Raw genomic sequence first — 16,343 nt, 5'->3', positions numbered from 1 at the left:
ACGACGGACGACGGACGACGGACGACGACGGACGAAAAGCGATTGGAATAGGTCACTTGAGCAAAGCTCAGGTGACCTAATTATGTATATCACACTATAGGTATATAGACACCTACGTGAGTAATAAGTCATCTCTCTCCTTCTTCCTACCTATCTCTCCATCACACACTATATAATAACTTCCTGTGTGTTAATTCTCGATGGGGAGATTATTTATATAGGAGGGTGCAATATCGATTTACTTCTGCTGCCCAAATCTTCAATGGTTGGATGCCAAGTAAACAGCTTCATCATTTAATTATTTTACACTATAATTCTACTGTAAACTTTTTTTATCTATAACTTTTTTTCTTACTAGAGGGAGTGGGGATTGAAGAGCAACAAACTCAAACTCACACACAAGTAGAAGCCAAATCGGTAGCTAATCAGCTTCTAAGTAAATTCCCTAATAAATTATTTTCTTTCCAGACAGATCTAAACTATACCATTTTTTCTAATGTAAATGGTGCAGGGATATAAAAGTAGAGGAAACGGGGGGAAACACTGCCAAAGCTATGTTGTATAACTATCAACTTACCCTCACCGATTTCATTCTGAACAAACAACAAATCACCTCCGACAAAACTCTCCCGATCACGCCAGTCATCCATTATAAACTGACAACATGACTCAGATGAAGAAAATAATTGGAAAGAAAAACAGAAAAGTTTTAATTGAGAGAACATGCTAGAGACAGATGAGGCGTACTTATGAACTTGAGGTAGACTAGCAATGCCCTCTGGTGGCGGCCGATGCAGTGTAGCCTATCAGACACTCCTGGTGGAGAATGAATGTAATTGTTTACCTTTATCCACATGTTAACATTTATTAACATAAAGCAAAAAATCAGTAGTAAAGCAACCCACTAACCATTCAAAATTTCGAGTTTTTTTTCTCTTGAATTCAATTGATATCTTATCTAATTTTTTTGTTGATAACAATTTTGTTTTAAAAAAAAAAAAAATCAGGAAGTTTTAATAAGATATCTTGATTGCATTATGGGTGGCAGCAGAGCTCCTTAACATTGGTTTCCCTATGTTTACATACAGTACCTAAGTGGTAGGAAGTGTAAGTCGGTTATTTAAAGCATGATGATCAGGAGATTAATGTTAACACACCCTAAATTTTTACAAAGCACTAAAATTCAACGCTTCAAGGCATGTTCAGAATTCTAAATGGATTTACTAGAAACAAAATGCAGTAGCAGCTTCAGATTTTAAGCCATCTTGTCACGTACTTATTTTTTTCACATCTTTTGAAAAGTTCAATTTATGACTTATAAAGATAAGAAATTTGGTTATCTCATTCACTACTGAAGACACATTTGAACTCTTCCAATTCAAAGGTTGGAATAGTTCATTATGAAATTTCAGGGGTGAATGAGTTATCTTGAAAGTGATACGATTCATATTCTAATAATTCGTAGAAATAAGTCTTGTTAGCTTGATAATGATAATATTTCTATTTGCTACATGTAGAGAGATAGCTAAGTTGACAATGCTGTGACTGCAGTGTCATTTGTAAGATATGTGTTATTCGACAGGTGTTACTGAAACATGTACAACTTATCTGTGTACATTACACATTTCACTTTGTATTCATTTCTTATCAAAGGTCTTCTGTACTGTAGTGCATGTAACATGGCTATTAATTTTCAATAAATTTTGCTTTCACCCCCTAAATTACTTCAGTTATGTCAAAATGAATATATCAAAATACCTCAAACCAAGAGGACTTTGACCAAAGTAAAGTAGGTCAAATCAATGCATGAAAGGTTCAAATTGATTTCTAGATATAATGTCATTTACAGTACATAGCTGTTTAACATAAGGTGGGCTTATTAGTGAACATGGGCTTATCAATGGTAACATATCAAACCTATATTATATTTGGTGAGCTTTTTTTATTCTAGCTAATAGCATCAAAACTTTATTTTATACACAAAAATAACCATGATACCTTACCGATCCCTTTTTCAAAAGAATTCTACACCAAACAACAATACTGTGAACGCCTTTTATAAATCCCAGCTGTCTCACGTACTGTCTTTTTTCCTATAAACAGAAACCAACCCTCATCTTCCGTTTGGATATAACTCACTGTAGCACTGATGGGCCAGGATAGGTCCGTTGACCAGATAGCTCAATGGTATTACATTCTGAAGTATGGAGTTCACATCCCGGTCTAGCCCTGCTGTTTTTACACTCCGAACACTGTTGTTGATATTAGTTTGTTTATTTCATTTTTATTATTTCACATAAAAGTCCTGCAAGGTATTGTTTTCTTTTCAGAAATGATTGATCTAAGTCATAGTCATGCTAGATAAAACAAATTCCAATACTTAGTTACAGAAGAGGAAATGCTTTCACGAAGCCTGGGTAAAACTGACAAAGCTGAATAATTAAACAATACCATATTAAGTGTCTTTAATCTAAGTTACTGCTAATACAAATCACAGGTATAATATGAAAGGAAGCATATAACTTAAAAAATTCAGATACTAAATTCTGTATCTTCCTTAATTGTTACATCATGTCTAAATGTGTAGGTTAACGATCCCACGTAACCAAACAAGCGTTCCTTAATACCCGTTACATCACGCCTATATCTAAATAAACTCATACAGGTGTTTTTGACATACAGATATATTAAGTAACTATTAACCATCTATGACAAAATGACCACACACCTGTAAACCAGTCATCCCCACAGGTGATGCTACATAATTTCCAGGTGTAACTTACCTGTGTATATCCGCTCCATGTTGTATGATTTACTAATCTCTACGATACCACTTACCTGTCATTGAGTTTTTGTCCTGAATGTTTTAACAGGTGAAGAATTTAACTTCCATTTACACTATTGGTATTTGTAATGCTAATAATGGCCCCTAAACACATGCTCTGTGAAATTCTGAGTCAACACATTTTCCTAGAAATTTTCGCAGCATACAGGTGGTGTAAAAGTTAGCAGTATTTACACTCCTAACTGCTGATAATTGTCCCAGACAAATCAGGACAAATATAAAAGGTCAACTTTTAAATGATTCAAAGGTCAAATTAAATATGTAACTTCAATTTCAATTTGTAAATATCAAATTTGAAAGTTGGAATACTTAACATAAAACAGGATAATGAGATAATGTTTACTGTAAAACTGTTTTGATTTCGTGGTTGTATAATTTTCGCAATTTCCTTTTAGGAAATTATTTGCGGGTTGACACTGCATTTTACCATAAATTTACAAGAAGCACAGACAATTCAGAAAAAAAAGAGTTAAGCCAAAACTTCACAGAAAAAGAAGAAATTTCAATGGACAAGAGTCTCAACAGGCCTGTATTACTCACCTGTTATTATTGCAAGTATTAGCATTTGACCTTCAAAGCAGGTCAAGGTCAAATTTATTTAATAAACTGCAAACACTACAGGTCAAGTATCAGTCACTCAACAAGTATTTGTTTAAATATTTTGATTTATTTTACTCATGTCACCTAAAAAGTGGGATAATATCATTTATTTAAGAATCCTTATTCCAATACACTGTGGTGTTTCCTATATACAGTACCCTCCCTTTGTCCCACTGGACTGTGGTGTTTCCTATATATAGTACCCTCCCTTTGTCCCACTGAACTGTGGTGTTTCCTATATACAATACCCTCCCTTTGTCCCACTGGACTGTGGTGTTTCCTATATACAGTACCCTCCCTTTGTCCCACTGGACTGTGGTGTTTCCTATATACAGTACCCTCCCTTTGTCCCACTGAACTGTGGTGTTTCCTATATACAGTACCCTCCCTTTGTCCCACTGAACTGTGGTGTTTCCTATATACAGTACCTTCCCTTTGTCCCACTGAACTGTGGTGTTTCCTATATACAGTACCCTCCCTTTGTCCCACTGAACTGTGGTGTTTCCTATATACAGTACCCTCCCTTTGTCCCACTGAACTGTGGTGTTTCCTATATACAGTACCCTCCCTTTGTCCCACTGAACTGTGGTGTTTCCTATATACAGTACCCTCCCTTTGTCCCACTGAACTGTGGTGTTTCCTATATACAGTACCCTCCCTTTGTCCCACTGAACTGTGGTGTTTCCTATATACAGTACCCTCCCTTTGTCCCACTGAACTGTGGTGTTTCCTATATACAGTACCCTCCCTTTGTCCCACTGAACTGTGGTGTTTCCTATATACAGTACCCTCCCTTTGTCCCACTGAACTGTGGTGTTTCCTATATACAGTACCCTCCCTTTGTCCCACTGAACTGTGGTGTTTCCTATATACAGTACCCTCCCTTTGTCCCACTGAACTGTGGTGTTTCCTATATACAGTACCCTCCCTTTGTCCCACTGAACTGTGGTGTTTCCTATATACAGTACCCTCCCTTTGTCCCACTGAACTGTGGTGTTTCCTATATACAGTACCCTCCCTTTGTCCCACTGAACTGTGGTGTTTCCTATATACAGTACCCTCCCTTTGTCCCACTGAACTGTGGTGTTTCCTATATACAGTACCCTCCCTTTGTCCCACTGAACTGTGGTGTTTCCTATATACAGTACCCTCCCTTTGTCCCACTGAACTGTGGTGTTTCCTATATACAGTACCCTCCCTTTGTCCCACTGAACTGTGGTGTTTCCTATATACAGTACCCTCCCTTTGTCCCACTGAACTGTGGTGTTTCCTATATACAGTACCCTCCCTTTGTCCCACTGAACTGTGGTGTTTCCTATATACAGTACCCTCCCTTTGTCCCACTGAACTGTGGTGTTTCCTATATACAGTACCCTCCCTTTGTCCCACTGAACTGTGGTGTTTCCTATATACAGTACCCTCCCTTTGTCCCACTGAACTGTGGTGTTTCCTATATACAGTACCCTCCCTTTGTCCCACTGAACTGTGGTGTTTCCTATATACAGTACCCTCCCTTTGTCCCACTGAACTGTGGTGTTTCCTATATACAGTACCCTCCCTTTGTCCCACTGAACTGTGGTGTTTCCTATATACAGTACCCTCCCTTTGTCCCACTGAACTGTGGTGTTTCCTATATACAGTACCCTCCCTTTGTCCCACTGAACTGTGGTGTTTCCTATATACAGTGCCCTCCCTTTGTCCCACTGCACTGTGGTGTTTCCTATTTACAGTACCCTCCCTTTGTTCCACTGGACTGAGGTGTTTCTTACATACAGTACCCTCCCTTTGTCCCACTGGACTGTGGTGTTTCCTATATACAGTTACCTCCCTTTGAACTTCCATTTGGACATAACTGTAGCACACTTAACATTGGGCCAGGAAACATCTGTTGACCAGCTAGCTCAATTGGTTAGAACGATAGTATAACAGTCTGAAGTATGGGGTTTAAATCCTTGTCCGGCCCGAACTCCACTCAGAACACAGTTGTTGATTATATCTAGTTGATTTCATCTTTATAATTTTGCATAATAGTCATGCAAGGTATGGTTTTCTTTTTAGAATTGATTAATTCAGTTTCCAATACTTAGGTACAGTTTCTTGCACTGGTACGGGGAACTTTAAACAAACTTGACAGCTCTTCAATCCAGTAATCAACAGGTCAAATATCATTATACTAGACCTAATGAACCTTTAAAGAAGTGATGAAGATTTTAACATGTTTTACTCTTGTGATATTGGAGGTGAATCAACATCATGTATTGGGACAAACTTGACAGCCTGCTACCCAGCAAGCTAGTAGCTACATATTTTCACTTTGTGCCTTAATTATAAGTCTTTAAAAGAAGTTGTTTCTTAGACACCTGGCCCTTGTTTCCTTGAAGGATGGGCACATTTATTTATTTGAACAAACTTTACAGTCATTTTTAGCAAGGTAAAGGCCATATTTTATTACTATAGTCCTTCTAGTTCTTTAGAAGACATTTGAAAATTTTAACAAATCTGCATGATCCCTGTCAACTTAAAAGAGGGTCAAAGTAGACTTAATTTATTTTTTCAAAATTTTCAAAATTTTCTTTCCAGCAAACTAGGGCCAAGTATAATTCAACTAGGCATTATGGATCTTAAGAAGGCCGGAGTTTGTAAATTTTAATTCAAAATATTTTACCCATGTGGACTTTTAAAGTGAAGCAAGGACAATTCTTTGCCTTTATGAATGTGAAATGTCACAATGATGTCCATCAGTGAAAGTCAAAGAAAACTTACGTTGCTTTCGTTCATCTGAGCTAACAGCATAGGGATTTCACCAGTGGCGGGGTCCTCAGCATGAAGGAACACTTCCATCTCCTCCATCCATCTGTTGAGACCCACTTTCTGGTTCTACAACACAAACACGAAGTCAAATATCATATCAAATATCTGCCATATTCATTCTATCTTGAGTACAGTGACTTTAATATTTTTTTAAAAAGGGGGTGTTGCGTAGCATTACTACTTCCCCCTAAAATAGGAACAAAATCTAGACCTTGAACAAAAGCCATGGAACTAATGCACCATGTGGGTGGGGGAGAATTTGCTTTTCATCAAACAGCATTAATGTATGAGGTCAATGTATAAGGTCATCTGCCCAACCACATTGTTTTTTTCTGGATATTCTGGTTTCCTCTCGCATCATAAGACCCCTGCTTGTTTCCATCTTGGCCAACAAAAGTTATTAATATAAGTTGAAACAAGAGGCCCAATGGGCCTGAATCGCTCACCTGGTATTAATCTCACAATTGTAATCTTAAAAGTGGACTAATATACAGCTACAGGCAAAATATCTGTGTTCGATCCATTTGAATCTATTAAATGATTTAAACTTATGACGCCTGCGACCTTGAAAGTTTATAGCCTTTTGTTCCGGCATATTTCTGGCTAAATATCATTACCCTGGACCTTTTGAATATTCAGAACAAGTCATTTAAAGATTTAAACATATTTAATCCATGTGACCTTGAATATGAACAAAGGTCATGCATTTGAACAAACTTGGTAGCCCTTCAACCCAGCATGTAAATGGCCAAATATCATCATCCAAGGCCTTTTGGTTATTGAGAAGTTGTTTAAAGTTTTTTTAAACATATTTGACCCCTGTGACCTTGAAAATAGATGAAGGTAATTCATTTGAATAAACTTGGTGGCCCTTCATCCCAGCATGTTACTGGCCAAATGTCATTAGCCTATGCCTCATGGATATTCAGGAGAAGTTATTTAAAGGTTTTATACATATTTGACCCCTGTGACCTTGAAAATAGGTGAAGGTCATTTGTTTGAACAAACTTGGTAGCCCTTCATCTGAGCATCATACTGGTCAAATATCGTTGTTCTAGCCTCTTGGGTATTCAGGAGAAGCTGTATAAAGGTTTTAAACATATTTGACCCATTTGACCCATATGGCCTTGAAAATGGGTGAAGGTCATTTATTTGAACAAACTTGGTAGCCCTTCATCCCAGCATGTTACTGGCCAAATATCATTATCCTAGGCTTTTTGGTTATTAAAAAGAAGTTGTTTAAAGGTTTTAAACATATTTGACCCCTGTGACCTTGACTATAAGTCAAGGTCATTCATTTGAACAAACTCTGTAGCCCTCTATTACAGCATGCTACGTACTGGTCAAATAGCATCATCCTAGGCCTCTTAGTTATTGAGAAGAAGTTGTTTAAAGGTTTTAAACATATTTGACCCCTGTGACCTTGAATATAAGTAAAGGTCATTTGTTTGAACACAGTTGGTAGCCCTTTATCCCAGCATGTTACTGTCCAAATATCATTATCCTAGGTTTCTTGGTTATTCAGAAGAAGTTTTTTAAAGGTTTTAAACAATTTGACCCCTGTGACCTTGAATATAGGTGAAGGTCATTTATTTGAACAAACTTGGTAGCCCTCTATTACAGCATGCTACTGCCTAAATAGCATCATCCTAGGCCTCTAAGTTATTCAGAAGAAGTTGTTTAAAGATTGTTTAAGACAATTGACCCCTGTGACCTTGAAAATGGGTGAAGGTCATTTATTTGAACAAACTTGGTAGCCCTTCATTCCAGCATGCTACTGGCCAAATATCATCACCCTGGGAATTTTGGTTATTCAGAAGAAGTTGTTTAAAGTTTTTAACATATTTGACCCCTGTGACCTTGAAAATAGATGAAGGTCATTTATTTGAACATACTTGGTAGCCCTTCATCCCAGTTTGCTTCTGGCCAAATATCATCACCCTAGGCCTTTCGATTATTAAGAAGAAGTCGTTTAAAGTAAAATATTGACGCCGGACGACGAATGGACGACGGACGGATGACGGACGCCGCACCAAGGCATAAGCTCACTTGGCACTTCGTGCCAGGTGAGCTAAAAACTTGTTTGATAATTGTTTATTATAAAAGGAGATTTGAATAGAATAAAAATGGTACATTAAATACCAAATCTGACCCCATTAAAAGGCACTGTCTAATCCTTTAATACAGCATGTATGGGCTAGACTGGGATCAACATCTCTATACATTAGAAAAGATATCCATTTGCTGAAAATGTGCAGTTTTTGTTTCCACAACATGACCATACACATCGTTATCAAACTCTTATCAACTTACCGACAGTGGTAGCCATCTTGTTAGACAGCATCAGTTATAGATCCTGACCGAAGTTTAATATGACAGATTATCCCTGTATAATACTGATAGGGAACAATTTCCAGATCTTATAAGGTGATCACTTCCAAAGTACTTGTAACTGGCTACAAAATGAGCTCTTCATGTGTAAAGAATCTCCAAAACTGAACCACCGGACAGTATAACCACAATTGCATCACTGCCCATATATATATCAGAGTGTTGTGTCCCGTTACTCCATACACAGTTTTCTGGCTCGGTCTACACCAGACAGAAAGTGATGCATACACATGGTAAACCTCAGCAGGCCCACACTTCATTCATAAATAATCGTGAATGGGTCGTTATTCCCACTGATGACACGGAGTTGTAAATGTGACTTTTATATTCCTCCCAACAGGTAGCTGTTCTCCATGCCTCGTTTCCCTGAACAGTCGCTAGAATTTACCTGTACAGGGCCGATATGTTCCATACAGACATGTGTATAAATAAAACACTATTGAAAAGCTACTTAACTGGTCAGTGGGACAAACAGTACAGACACTTTAGAATGGTCAAGAGTACCCGCTGGCCAGTACTTACACTCTACAGCCAGTCTACCCTGATGTCATTATATGTATAAGTCTGTGTGTACAGTGTATTCTACAGACACCCACTGTTGTTATTATTTACTTCTACTTCACATGGTAATGTCACTTACGGTCTCAAATCTTCACAACAATATTACAAATACACGAGAAACTCCAAAGCTGAACATTCTTTTATCAGCTATAATCTCATCAAACGGTCATTTAACTTAGTTAATTCTGAAACCAGGCATGCCTGCCACTATATTCAGATCATAGTTCACATTTCTGTTGTCGCGTGAGAGTGTATATATATTCCTAATACTATAGCCTATAACATGTTTCAGTGACCACATTTCACAGATCAAGTGAAAAAAATCTTCCAGTCAGTCAAATTGTCTGTAATTAATACAATATCAAAGCTCCTTGTTATAAATCACCGCAGACATCCTCAACAGTTTTTATTGACTTCTATTCCTGTCAAACATCCCATCCAAGGGGCCTATAAATGGAACCATTCTCCCCAATACATTGACGATACTGCTGTCGGGGCCTATAAATGGAACCATTCTCCCCAATACATAGACGATACTGCTGTCGGGGCCTATAAACAGAACCATTCTCCCCAATACATAGACGCTACTGCTGTCGGGGGCCTATAAACGGAACCATTCTCCCCAATACATAGACGATACTGCTGTCGGGGCCTATAAACGGAACCAATCTCCCCAATACATAGATGATAGCCCTGTCGCCAGTGTTACAGCCTCCTTAAGAAGTCCTCTGACGCTAATAAAACCAGTCTCCCCTGGAGTATATATATATACTGCTGACATCACACTTCAGATCCTGTGTATAAGAGCTGTCTATATATTCTGGACCAAATTGAGTTGCACAATTAAATTACCACGGTGGAAAAGCCCATCAATTAACACTGTTGTCCTTTTCAATCAAACATCTATTGACGTTTTTCCACTGCCGGCTTAAATCAACATTTCACGCTCAAACGTTGGCATTGTCACCTATATTTAGTAACTGAGTAAACAAGTGAGGGCAGGAGGAAACATCAATATTTCAAAAAGAGATGTAAGCATCAACTTTTGTTCAATCGATGCTATAAACAGTGTCTTCCGGACCACGGCCAGCATTCGATGCTCACCAAATGATCGCCATTTACAGACAAAGATCGAGTACTTATCGACCTGAAACGTCAGCTCCTGTCTAGACCTCAGTGAAGGAATACACGTTCAAATACTACTGATCAATCAGCGAGAAATCACAACAGGATACAAGTTCAAAATCAGAAATGGTCATCAGCGCATTCTAAATGATTGAAATGATAACAAGATCTTATCAATTACTGGTAACTGACAACTCTTCCTAATAGGGCGGGAGGTTTAAAATTTAACTTGGGAATCGTTGTTTTGATACAGGACTAGAGAACTAGTGAGTTGGATGTAATCACTTACACAGATAAGAACAAATACAAAGACAGGGATCATATTAGTATCGTTTGGAAACATGCTTATCCAAAAAGGCAAGAAAATCCTCCTGTTTCCTTGCTAAAAGGGCAATACTACTTTATTATAGTAATAGAGAACAATGACAATACAGATTATCATGTTTATACGCTATTGCTGTTATCTACTTCAGTTACATGGAACTCAGGGTTGATAACTCTTAAATTCTTAAGAGATTCTTCGAAGGCAGAAATATACTGTATTTGACAAAATCAAGCACAAAGAAGAAACATGATGGGTTGTTTTTTAAAGTTCTTTAACAGTGTGATATGGAAGAAGTATAATGTCTAACACTGATGTGAAATCAACTCCATACCTGAATGAAAATCCTTTCTAGAAATACCATATATATATATCAATGAAGCAGATTCAAACAGCTTTCGTGTAATAATATACCCTGTACGGTGTCCAAGTACAGACATTTTGCAAACAGTTTTAGATGTCTGACTGTTTCAGCTAATTGTGTCACAACTTTTATTTACCCCCCCCCCCCCCCCCCCAAAAAAAAAACTTGAAAGAAAAAGCTCCATTTAAAAAGTGAATGTTGTTGACTCATGCCAGTACATGGATAGTCACAACTGACCCCTTTCTATGACCTTGACCTTTGGGGTATTGCCCTGAGAGTGTTTTGCAATACACTGTCAAGTCATAATACATACATACACCCTAGGAAATTTAAAGCAATATCAAAATGAAGTTTTTGACCTTTCACCCTTGCTATGACCTTGACCTTTGGGTTAGTGACCTGACAGTTTTACACAACTCACATATATAGATATGACTAACAGATGTCAGGACAGACTAAATAATCAATGCATGGGGGCCAGACAAGATGTTAATCGAAGTGCAGCCGGACGTGTGGACAAACTGATGTGTAATTTATTACTACAGAATTGAAGAGTTTATATCCTGGTGAAAATGACAATGTATTAACTGTTATACCTCTCAATTCATATGCCACCAAACTTAATTACCACTTACATATATATTAACGTCCTCTTTTCCTTGACACTTATTTTAATATATCTTCGCTGCTTTTTTACCAAACCACTTTATAATGCATAAATTTTGCTGGCAAAGAGGTAGCTGTTTTATAAGAGTATATCGTAATGGTTTGATTAAATTCCTGTTTTTTCTACATGAATGACAGGTTACAGGGACAGTGAAATTTATCTACCCTTATTTTACAATCATACATCTCATTTCAACAATTGCAGATTGAAATTTCTAAATTTGCCTATCCTTACCTGGTACTGTTTCAGCTGACCAATGGCTCGCTCCAGCTTGTCCAAGCGTTCGTCTATCACTGTGGAGACGTGACTCCAGCGTGTGTTAAGGCCCTGGAGGTCCTTGTCCAGTTTGCGAGCCTTGTCCTCAGTTGGTGCCTTGGCCAGGAGATCTTGACCAGTCTTGTTGATGTAGTCTAGACTACTGATGTGGTCCTGTAGGTCAGTCTGAAGGGACTGGGATTAAAAAAGGAAGAAATATTTTTTTGAAAGCATCATCATTTTAGTTATAGAAATGCTTCCATAAACCAAAGAACTGTAATTGTAAAGTTTCAAAGCTTTAAGCCTTTATACAGTGAAAACTCTATAAGTTCGGGAAGTTTGGCTTCAGCATTATAACTGCCGAATCATTTAGGGGTTTTCAAGATCATCTGCACCAACTATTATTGCACAACATTTCCAAACAGTTTGCTGCAAACCCCTTCAACTCAAAATAACATTGTTCACATAACAAAGTGGGAAATAACAAAAATTTAAAGGACCACAAATTGAAAGGACCATTCTTCACAATGAGCTGACGATAATATGTAGGAAGAGAAGATGCCTCACAAAGGGGAAACAACTTATCATCTTCATAACAGACACTTATAAAGGGGAGACAATTAAGATAACTATAGAAGATGTATTCAAGGGGAGATAACTTACCCTGAACTGTTGCAGCTGAGCATCAAGTACTTCAACATTAGTGATGACAAATTTCTCTGTGTCCAGTACAGACTCCATATCACCAAGCCATTTGAGCAGAGCACCCATCGCCTCCAGGTAGGTTCTAGGTGGTGCTTTCTCCAGAGCATCGGACAGATTCTGTTGGCGTTTACCTGGGGAAAGGCATATATCATTGGAAAATTAAGTTACCTGGACATTATTACCAGAATAGGTAATTAAAGGCCAATTAAAACAGTATTTATTTCCTGTTTTTGTCTTTGAATAAAAAGGTAGGAATACCATAGGTTTGTAGGCAAGGTGTAGGTAGATTAGTAGGAATCACAGTTCTTTTTTTTAAAAAAATCACAAACACTCATAAAAGAGTACAATATAATAAACCTCTCATATCATCCAGTACCATGCAACAAAAACTGAAAAGAAAATAGGCAGTTTAAAATTGGATTGTTTAATTAACGTAATAAAAAACAATCTGTCTTTATTTCTCTATATAGTTCATATGTGTGTTGTAATTCTGGCTAGGAAAGGACAGCTAGTTGTCCAATCCTTTTGATTTATCAATATAATTTACTGAAACGAGAGTAATAAACATTGATTAATGTATAAACACAATTCAGACAAAATATTCGTAGGATTGTGAAGTTTTTTTTAATTATTTTTTGGTGTTAGTTTTTCCTAAATGTGTGATCCTCTTTTACGCATTGCTTTAATAACAAGATGACATTTCTGGCTCATTATACATAAACATTTTTTAATGCAACAATAAATATCTGCCAATTTTGTTTATGAATATTACTGTCGAATAGAGATAAAATTGGCCAGTGTCCATGTATATCAAACATAATTACCCACAAGTGTTTACAATGGAGAAACAAACATACTGACAGAGAGGTAAAGAATGTTGGATACAAATTTACCAGGAAGTGGCCTCTGATCTGAGTAACAGGTACAACATATCCCATCCCTTATAGACATACTACAGCTGTAGATAGCCAGAGACACTTGTGTTCAATGTGTTCAGCGGGTATGTATTACACTCCCACCAATTATATACATCTATTATTCAGTGTTAATTTGTTTATCAAAACCTTCGCAAGAACATCTTGAACCAAAAATTCCAAAATTGATCAAATTCAAATTACCTACATTTGGCCCAGTGTATGTAATTTGAAAATTTTCAAAATTTATATTTACATGTAATTCAACAGTATACAAAAAGTTGTATTTCACATCTTAATTGCCAATGTTAATATTCAGATATCACTTTATGTAAAAAGAACAACATCAACAGCTTACAAATAATTAATGATTTAATACAATACTGCAAAGAAATAATAAAACACATTACAACATTAAGACATTTAAAACATCTGAGGACTGTGCAATATCCTGTTCACCAAGATGTTTGTAACAATGTCATTATAACTATCATCTGTAAAGTTTCAAATTCATCTAGACTATTTAGATGTATCATTGGCACTTAATATTTGAGTAAGGTCAGGGACATGATTTTGAGATTAATAACTTGATTTCCGCACTTAATATAAAAACTGTATTGTCCTGTATGTCAGTTTCACTATGTCTTATTTCAGAAATTTAATCTGTAATATTTTCCCTGGTGTGCTGTTTATAATACAAACAGATACTGTACATAGGTATGTCTGGTTTATCACAGAAATTATATTCAAATTCAATTATTCATTGATTAATACCCTGCGTAAATTTGTTCATAAAGCAAAACTTTCAAGAAAACTTAGACACCCTCAGTGAACAGAACCCGACAAGTGAAAACCACAACATCAATTACTCACAGTCACCAATTGCTGCAAACACAGTACAAGGGGGACAAGCCATGAAATTAGGTCACAGCAAATCAATATATAGGTTAAAATGTAGGACACACAAAATCAAAAATGGGTCAGGGTGATAATTATGAACAATAAACTGTGAACCTACTCATTCTCGTGGTCAATGAAATCAAGCCTCACTAATACGTAACTGTGGCAAAGTCATTGTTTTTATTACAACAACCTCAACTGATATAAACATGCACATGTCAGAAATAAAGCTTTGATTCAATCTCAGGAAATACATTTTGTAGATCCCAACTGGAAATCTATTTTAACCTATTTTCTAAAATATCATTAAAATCAGAAATAATTTATTAACTTATTATTATTTGCATTTAATGTTATGGGCATCATAAACATTAATTATCCGGGAACTCCGATACATAGTAGAGGTGGAAAAAACATGTTTTTTTTGGTCAAATTATGGACTAAAATTGGACCTCAAAAGATACTTCCAGGACAGCGATTTCTAACTGCAGTTTTAGACTTAGCCAAATTAATATATGACACTAATATAAGTATGTTTACAGTAATTAGTGATTAGAAAAGAAATGAAATTTTATATACAGCTGATGTTAAAACATAATGGATTTATATGAATTAAATCAAACTGCATGGACACAAATAGGGATTACTGCTCATTCTTCCACAACATTACACATAAAACTGAACACATTAAGATATAAAATCAAATTAGTAGAACGAATTAATGAAATAGAGTATATTTTAGACTGTTTAACACAGTCATCCATCCATCCAATGTACAGGACTATTTCTAGCTAAGGATATATATACCCGTGATCCATCCAATGTACAGGACTATTTCTGGTTAAGGATACCCGTGATCCCTCCAATGTACAGGACTATTTCTAGTTAAGGGTACCCGTGATCCATCCAAGGTACAGTTCTATTTCTGGTTAAGGATACCCGTGATCCATTCAATGTACAGGACTATTTCTGGTTAAGGATACTCGTGATCCATCCAATTTACAGGACTATTTCTGGTTAAGGATCGATACTCGTGATCCATCCAATTTACAGGACTATTTCTGGTTAAGGATACCCGTGATCCCTCCAATGTACAGGACTATTTCTAGCTAGGGATATATATACCCGTGATCCATTCAATGTACAGGACTATTTCTGGTTAAGGATCCCCGTGATCCATCAAATGTACAGGACTATTTCTAGCTAGGGATATATATACCCGTGATCCATTCAATGTACAGGACTATTTCTGGTTAAGGATCAATACTCGTGATCCATCCAATGTCCAGTACTATTTCTGGTTAAGGGTACTCGTGATCCATCCAATGTACAGGAGTATTTCTAGTTAAGGATACCCATGATCCATCAAATGTACAGTACTATTTCTGGTTAAGGGTACTCGTGATCCATCCAATCGGCAGGACTATTTCTAGTTAAGGATACCCGTGATCCATCCAATGTACAGTACTATGATACTCATGATCCATCCAATGTACAGGACTATTTCTGGTTAAGGGTACTCGTGATCCATGCAATGTACAGTACTATTTCTGGTTAAGGATCCCCGTGATCCATCAAATGTACAGGACTATTTCTGGTTAAGGATCGATACTCGTGATCCATCCAATTTACAGGACTATTTCTGGTTAAGGATCGATTCTCGTGATCCATCCAATGTACAGGATTATTTCTGGTTAAGGATACCCGTGATCCATCAAATGTACAGGACTATTTCTGGTTAAGGATACTCATGATCCATCCAATGTACAGGACTATTTCTGGTCAAGGATACTCATGATCCATCCAATGTACAGTACTATTTCTGGTTAAGGATACCCGTGATCCATCCATCCAATGTACAGGACTATTTCTGGTTAAGGATC

At 36.9% G+C, this 16,343-nt stretch overlaps 1 protein-coding gene across 1 annotated transcript in view; it reads right to left on the bottom strand.

The window, feature by feature from the left end:
• Positions 1-16,343, bottom strand: part of LOC110451606 (dystrophin-like) — a 172,870-nt gene that overhangs the window by 55,264 nt on the left and 101,263 nt on the right. The window contains exons 20-22 of the mRNA XM_021499727.1: positions 12,605-12,777; positions 11,921-12,136; positions 6,209-6,322 (exon numbers count right to left, since the gene is read on the bottom strand). Coding sequence (XP_021355402.1) covers positions 6,209-6,322; positions 11,921-12,136; positions 12,605-12,777 — 503 coding nt within the window. The remainder of the gene's footprint in view (positions 1-6,208; positions 6,323-11,920; positions 12,137-12,604; positions 12,778-16,343) is intronic.

This window comes from Mizuhopecten yessoensis, unplaced genomic scaffold (genome assembly GCF_002113885.1).
Source record: "Mizuhopecten yessoensis strain PY_sf001 unplaced genomic scaffold, ASM211388v2 scaffold6135_1, whole genome shotgun sequence".
Taxonomy (NCBI): Eukaryota; Metazoa; Mollusca; class Bivalvia; order Pectinida; family Pectinidae; genus Mizuhopecten; species Mizuhopecten yessoensis.
This window is presented reverse-complemented; position numbering and strand designations above follow the sequence as displayed.